At 43.2% G+C, this 11256-nt stretch overlaps 1 protein-coding gene across 2 annotated transcripts in view; it reads right to left on the bottom strand.

The window, feature by feature from the left end:
• Positions 1-220: 220 nt before the first annotated feature.
• LOC128700762 (two pore channel protein 1) overlaps positions 221-11256 on the bottom strand; it is a gene marked incomplete at its 5' end in the record, with an annotated part of 29702 nt that continues 18666 nt past the window's right edge. For both annotated transcript variants that reach the window (XM_070081741.1, XM_070081742.1), the window contains 2 exon segments: positions 221-1530; positions 9474-9589. In XM_070081741.1, coding sequence (XP_069937842.1) covers positions 1249-1530; positions 9474-9589 — 398 coding nt within the window.

Raw genomic sequence — 11256 nt, 5'->3', positions numbered from 1 at the left:
TATTTATAGTCCATATTTGGTTAACCAGTACAGTATTTGGTAACATTGTCAGTATCCCACCAAAATAGGAATATGCATTCATGGTCACTAATTTTACAATGATATATCTCGTAACAACCAGTGCTGGAGCACCCCCATGAAGTTTTATCAATTATTTCAATTGTAACAGTCTTTGTGCTTCCAAATGCATCTTGCCTATATCTAATTATTTTGATTCAAACTTGTGCAAAGAGTAAAATGCTATACCAGTGCCAGAAGTCCTTGGCTTATTGAGGTCCCCTAGCAAGTTATTTCACCATCCCTAGAATGTGACAACAGCAGTCAGTTGTAACCAAGTACAATACATATTTACTACAGTGATGGAAAAATGCAGAGGTTTGCCTGTATGTTTCACACTGTCCCAGATTCTAACTCAAGACATTTTGGTTTAGTCTCTCTAACCCCCTGGCATTCCTTTAACATTATTTTTCCTTGTATCCACCTTACAAACTCTACCTATTTCAAAGCTGGCTTGCAGCAGTTACATACTGTAATTTTATCTTATAGCCTTCAGGAGCTAAAAACTAAAATTGTTAGCAAAATTGTGTGAGAAACCCTGGTTACCGAACACCTGGAACATGTCTATAAAAAAAAATGTACATGGACTACAATCTTCATTACCAGAAATGTTACACATTGAGAGCTTGCAATGAATTATTCATTTACAATTCAACATTTATAAAAAATATATTTAGTTCTTCACAGAACTGCACAACCATCTTGCCTAAACACTCCAGAATTATTACATTTTTTAAAACTATATATATACATATAAATACCCTACTTTTAAACTTCATTTAATTTATACATAGCCAAGAAAATAGTGACTATACAAACTTTATAAATGTGAAAGTACAAAAAATCATTCCATGAAGTTTAATTAAGTGTTTAACATTGCATGTGTACTTAAAATAGTTTTCTATATAAAGATGTCAATGTTTTGTATTCAATTTTACCTTGCCACTTCCTAAAATAATGAAACCAAGAAGTCTTGTGTGATCACATGTTCTGTAATTTAGCTTTTCCATAATACAAAATATACAAAAACCATAAATCTATTATACTGTATTGTAAATAATAATAGGCTGCAATAAAAATGAGTTATAACTGCAATATTAAAATTGAGATTGTCTTCATTAAGTAAATGCCCACAAATTTTATACATTAATATATTTTAAAAACTGTTTAATGAAAGTGCATTTACCAGTATTATACTTCATTTCTTTGGCTTTCTGTGGAACTATTTAAATTTAGAGTACCATAATAAGAAGGTGGTGTTTGCTGAGGGGTTTCATGTGCTGATGCTGATGGAGTGCTTATATCTGCTGGCTCAGTCCATCTCCTTGAAAAAGACCGAGGAGTAGGTAATCCTGGACTGTCTTCATGTTCTCTGTCTGCTTCCAGCAACCAACCAGGAATTTCATCACGATACATTCGACGCTGAAGGACAACTCTTGTTCTTCTTCGTTTACCTTCGTATTGTACAATACCCTGAAAAAGTGCATTTATTGAACTATTCTGTACTATCATTGACTGATGAGGTAATTTAAATTAGATGTTGGTAAGAAGTAAAAAAAAATAACCCCTCTAGCTTTTTTAATCATGGGGAATCCTATGGGTTTAGCACTCCATGATTATAATACAGCCTCTCCTCACTTAGCGACATACTCATTCGCTGACAACTCAGACTTACGACGAGCTCTGACCAGTATACATACCTAAATAATGAATAGAGATGATTTCCTTTATCTGTTTATTACAATATACAGTGCTCTACAGCCTCTCCTCCTCTTCAAGGGGGGCTCCTGGGCATGGTGAAGAGGCTCTTAGTCTGAGGAATTAGACCTGTGGGTCTCCTTCCTCAGACCGAACCTAATTACCCCCCTATCCCATCCTCCCCTTTTTCCTTTCCTCCTCCTCCTCCCTTTTGGCCTTTGGGATTTTTTCCCACAGGCACGCTAGTTCCTAGGTAGGGGAGAGGGTACCAGGCTCCATCCCATTCCGTTGAGGTTCTTGGCGGTGGCGTAGTTTGCCGTGGAATCTGGATCGCCTGGGGATGTCCCGATCCCTCTCCGGTATCCCGGAGAGTGGCGATGGGTGTATCTCTGAAAGCCACCTTTCGGATTCCGGGGGTGGTGGCCGAAGGAGGTATGCTTTGTGGCGGATATCCGGCCGCCCTCTCTTTTGTCCACCGAGGTAGCTCGGCAGATGTGAGGTTGCTATCCCGGATTGCTAGTTTACTGGCATGATGGGTAGGGTATGGCACGGGTTCCATGCTGCATCTACGCTACTTGCGGTGCTGAGGTCCTCTTGGGCGCGGAGGGAGATTTCTAGCCCTTTCATTCCTCCTAGGAACTATCCCTCCCTGGTGCCCCCTTTATTCTTTTTTTTATTTTTATTTTTTTTTCTTAAAAACAAAAAGAAAATAAGAAAAGAAAGAAGTAATCTAACCATGGCAGCCCTAGTCCATGAACCTGCTACCCCCGGGCCCCTTCTTGATACCGCACCCCGTTCTGACCCCGCCTCGTCTTTGGACCACTCTTCAGACACTCCTCATACCTCTGTACCTCTTGCTGGTGCTGTTTCCTCACCCGCTTCAGGTACTGAGGTCTCGACTGACTCCTTTGATTTATCTGACCTCCGCTCTCCTTTGACTATGCTTCTGGCCTCTCCCTCTACGGTGCGGCAATTTTCGAATCGCCGGCCCGTTCCACGTCAGACCAATTCTGGTCCCACACCTATACGCCAACGACCTGCTGATGATACTTCTCCACCTTCTCATTCTTCTCAGAAAAGATCAACACGTCCTGCACTCCCCTTCCACGCTCAGTTTCAGACTGCACAATGGACTAAATTCTTCACTTTACGACCAACTTCCTCTACCGCCTATCTTTCTGACCACAGTATTGGCAAGGCACTCCTATGCCATGTTGGTAAAGATATTTCTTTTCATGCTCTTAAGAGCGGTACGCGCATCATCACTGTACAGAATGCTACCCAAGCTCATGATCTTTCTCTTCTTTCCCATATAGATACTGTTCCTGTCACTATTGAAAAACATCATTCCCTCAATTCTTGTAGTGGTACAGTCATTCTGCCCCATACCATAGTTCAACAAAATTTCCAGACATGTGGCAATGACATTCTTGAACAGCTGGAACTCCAAGATCTCCCAATCCTCAAGGTAGACACTTATGTTCTTCCTGCCCGCGGGCGGAGACGATACCCTAGCAATGTGGCTCGTTTAACTTTTGACAGCCGTGAACTCCCATCCTCAGTTTATGTAGCAGGACATCGGTTACAAGTTCGAAAGGTGATCCCTACACCGCAACAGTGTAGAAATTGCTGGCGATTTGGCCATCCAGCGAAATATTGCAGATCCATAGCCGAATGCCCAGTCTGTGGTGCCGATGACCATTCTAATACGTCTTGCAATCGACCTCCCTCTTACCTTAATTGTCATGAGGCTCGCCCTTCGTACTCTCACCGTTGCCAAGTCTACTTAAATGAGCGGGAAATCCATTACCTCAAAGAGACAGAAGGTCTCCCTTATGCCATGGCAGTTTCTCACTCCGCCTCCGAGGGAGACTACCTCGTGTTTCTTATTCCCGTGTTTCAAAACGTCCCCCCCACTTCTGGGGTCCCATCTTCTGCAGCCTCCTCTGTGGTTACCTCTCCCATATCTAATTCTTTTGCTGTCCTAGGCTCAGACGTCCCTACTTCAACGCCTCAGTCTGTTCACGCTTCTTCGTGTTCTCCCTCACAAGCCTCAGTATCGACGAGACCTCGTACGACACCTCCTCCCAATCGTCCCTCTACTTCTCAGAAGTCAAAAAAAGGTCCTTTAACCCCTCCTTCCCTACTTCCACCTCCTCATTTTACCTTCCCTGTCTCTGTACCGGGTTCTTTCCCTCTCACTGACTCTGTTACAAGTGTAGAGGTTCACCCTCCTCCTCGTACTATACCTACCTTCCCTGTTCCCTCCCAGGTTTCTTCCTCTTCTGCCACCTCCCAGGTTTCTGCCTCTTCTGCCCCCTTCCACGCTTCTTCTCCAGTTCCCTCCACCCTTTCGCCCCCCTCCCTACCTTGGTACAGTCCATTACCGTTCCAATCTTTACTCATCCTTCCCCTACCATCTCCAATATTGTTTCCCATACGACGTCTCTGAATTCCGAAACACTTGAAGCAATCTCTGAATATATTGCAGAGACCAAACCATCAATGGACACTGATCCACCCTCTGTTCCTTCTCTCTCCTCTCCTCAATCTGCGCAACTCCTTTCTTCACAGCGCACCGTTCCTTCGCTGCTTGAACGTTTTCCGCTGCCTCCGCATGTGGACTTTTCTAACCCCTCTAGTCCGTAGGAACCCTTACCTGCGGATTTCAAGTATATTTATCATTGCCAATCATGGTCTATTTACAGTGGAATATACGCGGCCTCAGGGGTAAGCGGGGTGAACTTCAGATGTTACTCTCCCAGTTTTTCCCTGTTGGTGTTTGCTTACAGGAACCAAAATTACACTCTGCTGTTATCTCTCCCATCTCAGGCTATAATTTATTGTATTCTTCAGATCCTTTTCCTGATGGGACCTTTAATGAAAGTGCCCTTCTTCTACGCACTGATATTCCGTACCATCAACTATTTATTCGTACTTCGCTGCATTACACAGCAGCCCGTATCCACTTGCATAGGTGGTATACGCTGTGTTCTTTATATCTCTCTCCTTCTCGGGCATTATCTATTCCGGATATTGCCTTTCTTGTTTCGTCATTACCGCCACCGATTCTGTTACTTGGCGATTTTAATGCCCATCATTTCCTCTAGGGGGGGGGGGTCTCACTGTGATTCCTGTGGCATTCAGTTAGAGGCTCTTCTTGCCACCCACCCCCTCCATGTTTTAAATACAGGTACTCACACCCATTTTGATCCTCGGACTCACACTCTCTCTTGCATCGATCTCTCAGTCTGCTCTTCCTCCGCCACATTAGACTTCACTTGGTTTGTTCTCCTGGACCTACATGACAGCGATCATTTCCCAATCATTCTTACTTCCCCTTCATATTCACCACCTCTTCGCATCCCACGCTGGCAATTTGATCAGGCAAATTGGAACCTTTACTCACACCTAACTGTTTTTAGAGAGGTTCCTTCTTCGTCCTCCATTGATGAGCTTTTACACCTCTTCTCGTCCTCCATTTTAACCGCAGCTTCTAATTGTATACCCCAAACTTCGGGCAGGCATTCTCAGAAATGCGTGCCTTGGTGGTCTCCTGCTTGTGCTCGTGCAGTACGTTTGCAACACGCTGCATGGGGCAGGTACCGGTACAATAGAACCACGGAGAGACTTCTTGATTTTAAGCAGAAGCGTGCGATCGCTCGCCGTGTCATCCGTGACGCTAAACGCACTTGCTGGCGAGATTATGTCTCCACCATCACCTCTGCTTCCTCTATGAGTGCAGTCTGGAAAAAAGTACGAAAACTGAGTGGTAAATATTCTCCTGACCCGGCTCCTGTTCTGCGGGTTGCCGGTGTTGATATAGCAAACCCACTAAATGTTGCCAATGAAATTGGCAATCATCTGGTCCGTATTTCTCAGGGACTCCATCTATGCCCCTCGTTTCTTTCCTCAAAATCTGCCAGAGAGTTAGCACCCTTGGACTTTTCTTCTCTCAGAGAAGAACAGTATAATGTGCCTTTTACACTTCAAGAACTGGAGGCAACACTCTCAGCTTGCCGATCATCGGCAGCTGGGCCCGACGACATTCATATTTGTATGCTACAACATTTACATCAGTCAGCCCTTGCAGTTCTATTACGCCTTTACACTCTTATTTGGTCACAAGGAGTTCTTTCACAGCTGTGGAAATCTGCCATTGTTCTCCCTTTCCGCAAACCAGGCACTACGGGACATGAAGCCTCCCACTATCATCCCATTGCTCTTACCAGTGCAGTTTGCAAAGTGATGGAACGCCTGGTAAATAGACGTTTAGTGTGGTATTTAGAGACACACAAGTCTCTCCACTCGTCAATATGGCTTTCGTAAGGGACGTTCTACCATAGACCCCTTACTACACTTGGATACGTATGTTCGTAATGCCTCTGCGAATAACCACTCAGTTATTGCCATATTTTTTGACCCTGAGAAGGCATATGACACAACTTGGAGGTATAATATTTTGGCCCAAGCCCACTCCTTAGGCCTCCGAGGCAATCTACCATCCTTCCTTAAGAACTTTTTAAGTGATAGACATTTCCGTGTTCGGGTTAATGTGCTCTCCCCGGACTTTATCCAAGCTGAAGGTGTCCCCCAGGGATGTGTTCTGAGCACAACACTTTTTCTCCTTGCTATTAATGATTTGGCCTCTAGTCTTCCATCAAATATTTGGTCATCACTCTATGTTGATGACTTCGCTATTGCATGTGCAGGCGCTGACTGTCACATCATTACAGTTTCTCTCCAGCATGCGGTCGACTGTGTTTCCAATTGGGCCACCACACATGGGTTTAAATTTTCCAGCACTAAAACCCACCAAATTACTTTCACTAGACGCTCTGTCATCTCCGATCATCCTTTGTACCTCTATGGCTCCCGTATCCCTGAACGTGATACAGTCAAGTTTCTGGGCCTCCTCTTTGACCGTAGGTTATCCTGGAAACCTCACATTACTTCTCTGAAATCAACTTGTCACAGCCGGCTGAACCTTCTTAAAACCCTTGCTCATCTTTCATGGGGAGCTGATCGTCGAACCCTCCTTCGCCTACATTCCACCCACATTTTATCGAAACTTGATTATGGTGACCAGATTTATTCAGCGGCATCTCCTGCTACTCTCTCTAGCCTTAACCCCATTCATCACCAAGGATTACGTTTATGCCTTGGTGCTTTTCGCTCTTCCCTTGTTGAGCACCTCTATGCAGAAGCGAACATTCCATCCTTATCCGATCGCCATGATGCCCATTGCCTTCGCTACTATGTACGCTCTCATGATCTCCGCAATCCTTCCATTTATAGAATGGTCACTGATATTAGTAGACATTATTTGTTCGCTGCCCCTGTTTACTCCGTCCCTTCTCTCTTCGCCTTCTTTCGCTCTTGTCTTCTCTTCAATTACCACCTTTCTATGTTCATGTAGCATCTCACTTTTCCCTACCCCCCTGGGAAATTCCAGCTGTTCGAGTCTGTTCTTTTTCTCTCCCTTGCTCGAAAGCCCAACTGTCTATGGTCGCTTCCCGCTCTCTTTTTCTTGACCACTTCCACTCTCATTCTCATGCCATTGCTGTGTACACAGTTGGCTCTAAGTCTTCTGACGGCGTAGGATTCGCAGCAGTTTCCGGACAGCGTCGTACGAGGGCATTTACTATCTTCGGCTAGTATTTTTACTGCTGAATTGTATGCCATCCTTGCAGCACTTATCCGTATTGCATCTATGCCTGTGTCATCATTTGTGGTTGTCTCAGACTCCCTTAGCGCTTTACAGGCTATACAGAAATTTGATACACCTCACCCCTTAGTTCTCCGTATCCAACTTTGGCTACGCCGCATCTTTACCAAGCATAAAGATATTGTTTTTAGTTGGGTCCCTAGTCATGTTGACGTATAGGGCAATGAACAGGCAGACACTGCTGTGCGGTCAGCAGTACATGACCTACCAGTTTCATATAGAGGTATTCCATTTACGGACTATTTTGCTGCAATATCTTCCCACCTTCACACCCGTTGGCAACAACGTTGGTCTACTATGCTCGGTAACAAACTTCAATCCATTAAACCGAGTATAGGTTACTGGCCGTCTTCTTATCACCAGTGTCGAGGTTGGGAGACTACTCTCTCCCGTCTTCGCATTGGCCATACTCGTCTTACTCATGGATATCTCATGGAGAGGCGCCCTGCTCCTCTCTGTGAGAATTGCCAGGCTCCATTATCAGTCAGCCACATTCTGTTGGACTGCCCACTTTATCAACGAGCACACAGAATTTACCTCCGTCGTCGTCTTCGCTCCGCTGCTCTCTCTTTACCTTCCCTTCTCGCTGATGGACCCACGTTTCATCCGGACTCTCTCATTGACTTTTTGACAACAACTGACTTACTTCACAAATTCTGATACCTTCAGCCCTTTCTACCTCAATCTCTTGCTACCTTCTACCCCCGTACTATCCCCTGCCCCGCTGTTTTCTGTAACCTACTGATCATCCCTCCTCCCTTCTGCCGCCCAATACCCTCGCTTCCTTCCCTACCCTGCAGCGCTGTATAGCCCTTGTGGCTTAGCGCTTCTTTTCGATTATAATAATAATAATGGGAATCATTGACAAGCAAATGTGAAAGGTGAGAAAGTTCAATTACTGCACTTCTATCTCATCGGTTATCAAGATTGCACAAAGTAGCTAACTCAAAGGCACCAACTCACTAGTTGGCGAGGACTCTTGACCTTAGGAAATGGACCTATGCTCCAATTTCTTTAATCAAGCCTGAATGCCTTCCATTCCTGTATCCCCCCTTTAGGTTTAGCACTCGTCCCATGAATGTAAGAACAAACTCACTAGAGAAACCATATTACACAAATTCTTAACTGTTACAGGGGCTCTTGGTCCAGGAAATTAGACCTGCTGTCCCCTTGGATCAAATCTGAATGCCTCATATTCTCCTTGACACTGACTCCTACTGGTTTAGTATTTCCCCATGATTATTTTTTTAATTTTTAACACATTGGCTGATTCCCACCAAGGCAGGGTGGCCTGAAAAAGAAAAACTCATCATTCACTTTAGCACTTCCCCCATGAATATAATAACAACAACTAACTGTTATAGGTAAACTACTTAACTTGCTTTCTCAATAATCTATCAAAAATAAATTTCCTTCTGTATTCAAACTCCTACAAATTTAGTGATTCCTTGTGAAAATATAACTACTGAAAATATATCACCCTACAGCTTTCATTAGCCTAGATGGTGCCTAGTCATTAACGTCCCAACATCACTGAGCAAACCTTATGAGTTTTTCACACAGTTTATCATAATAGCTTGATTAGCTAAAAGTATTTTTTGTATTGCATTGTAAATTAATATTTTTTAATCTCAATCATGCATGTATATTTTTATTAATCAGGAGAAAGCAGTTAACCCACAGGGGTCATATAGCACCTGGAAATGGGAGACATTCAGGTTTGATTTAGAGAATGGGAGGACAAGTCCAGTTCTTTGAATCAAGAGCCTCCCTTTGTATATCTTGAAGATGTAGTTTTATTTAGATTAGGTATAGTAATAAGGGAGAGGCAAAGTATTGGAATCCTCACTAGATAAATGCATTCTGGAGAGTATGAGAGTAGGCAGCTTATGAAATTAAGATGATAGCAAAGATGGAATAAAAATTAGTCCAAAGTTGAGATGCATAGTAATAAATATCAGTAACTGTTTTCTTAAATATTATGCCATACCTGAGTTTCTAGAGCTCTGGCATACTGCTGGAGAGTTGGAGTATCTGCAGCACTACTATATACAAATCTTAGTTCTTCTTTTGTTAATCCAACATTAATACATACATTCTCTTCATCTGAAAACATTTTTTTTATTAGTACATACATTCTCTTCATCTGAAAACATTTTTTTTATTAGTACATACATTCTCTTCATCTGAAAACATTTTTTTTATTAGTCTTGTCTGTTAACATTAATCAAGCATAGAATTATTTGTCAGCATGCATCTTTTAATGCTATCCAGTATTTGTATGACTGTATACAGGAATACCTCATTAAATACTGCCCCTACAACTATTACTCACCTACATGCAGAATAGTGTAATATGACTGCTATGCTTTTAGTCTAAGATTTACCCTCAACATACAGTATTATATTTTGTTGAAAATAATAAAAGAAACTAGTATTGCACAACAGAAAGTTTTCAATGTGACTGACTGACTTTTTCTACCATAAGAGAAATATGGGCAAGGGCATCATTTTAAATGTTTTCTAGAAGTTTTAGTATATCAAGGTCAGCGCCCTGCACATTTTTTTTCTTCTCATACCAAGATATGCAGCATTCAGTTTTGCTGGATTCTACCTGAGGTGGCCAAAGCAATGGAGCAATGTGCCTATGAAACTCTTTGTTTTAAGCTATAGAGAGTACGATAAGACAAGCGCCATCACTTAACTACGTACTTATCAGTTGATGCTATCCAAACTTCCACAACATTTTTCTACTAAGTCACATCACGTAATGTTACATGCTGAGTGTTAATGTATAGAATTCTATACCAGTGTGCTAACGGACTTATGCTTTTGCAAGTAAATTTATGGTCAACTATTTTCCTTCCTGAAATCCTAGTTTCTTCTTATTATTTTTTTATTATCACACTGGCCGATTCCCACCAAGGCAGGGTGGCCCGAAAAAGAAAAACTTTCACCATCATTCACTCCATCACTGTCTTGCCAGAAGGGTGCTTTACACTACAGTTTTTAAACTGCAACGTTAACACCCCTCCTTCAGAGTGCAGGCACTGTACTTCCCATCTCCAGGACTCAAGTCCGGCCTGCCGGTTTCCCTGAACCCCTTCATAAATGTTACTTTGCTCACACTCCAACAGCACGTCTCCATTCACTCCTATCAAACACGCTCACGCATGCCTGCTGGAAGTCCAAGCCCCTCGCACACAAAACCTCCTTTACCCCCTCCCTCCAACCTTTCCTAGGCCGACCCCTACCCCGCCTTCCTTCCACTACAGACTGATACACTCCTGAAGTTATTCTGTTTCGCTCCATTCTCTCCACATGTCCGAACCACCTCAACAACCCTTCCTCAGCCCTCTGGACAACAGTTTTGGTAATCCCGCACCTCCTCCTAACTTCCAAACTACGAATTCTCTGCATTATATTCACACCACACATTGCTCTCAGACATGACATCTCCACTGCCTCCAGCCTTCTCCTCGCTGCAACATTCATCACCCATGCTTCACACCCATATAAGAGCGTTGGTAAAACTATACTCTCATACATTCCCCTCTTTGCCTCCAAGGACAAAGTTCTTTGTCTCCACAGACTCCTAAGTGCACCACACACCCTTTTCCCCTCATCAATTCTATGATTCACCTCATCTTTCATAGACCCATCCACTGACACGTCCACTCCCAAATATCTGAATACATTCATCTCCTCCATACTCTCTCCCTCCAATCTGATATCCAATCTTTCATCACCTAATCTTTTTGTTATCCTCATAA

This window comes from Cherax quadricarinatus, unplaced genomic scaffold (genome assembly GCF_038502225.1).
Source record: "Cherax quadricarinatus isolate ZL_2023a unplaced genomic scaffold, ASM3850222v1 Contig3940, whole genome shotgun sequence".
NCBI lineage: Eukaryota > Metazoa > Arthropoda > Malacostraca > Decapoda > Parastacidae > Cherax > Cherax quadricarinatus.
This window is presented reverse-complemented; position numbering and strand designations above follow the sequence as displayed.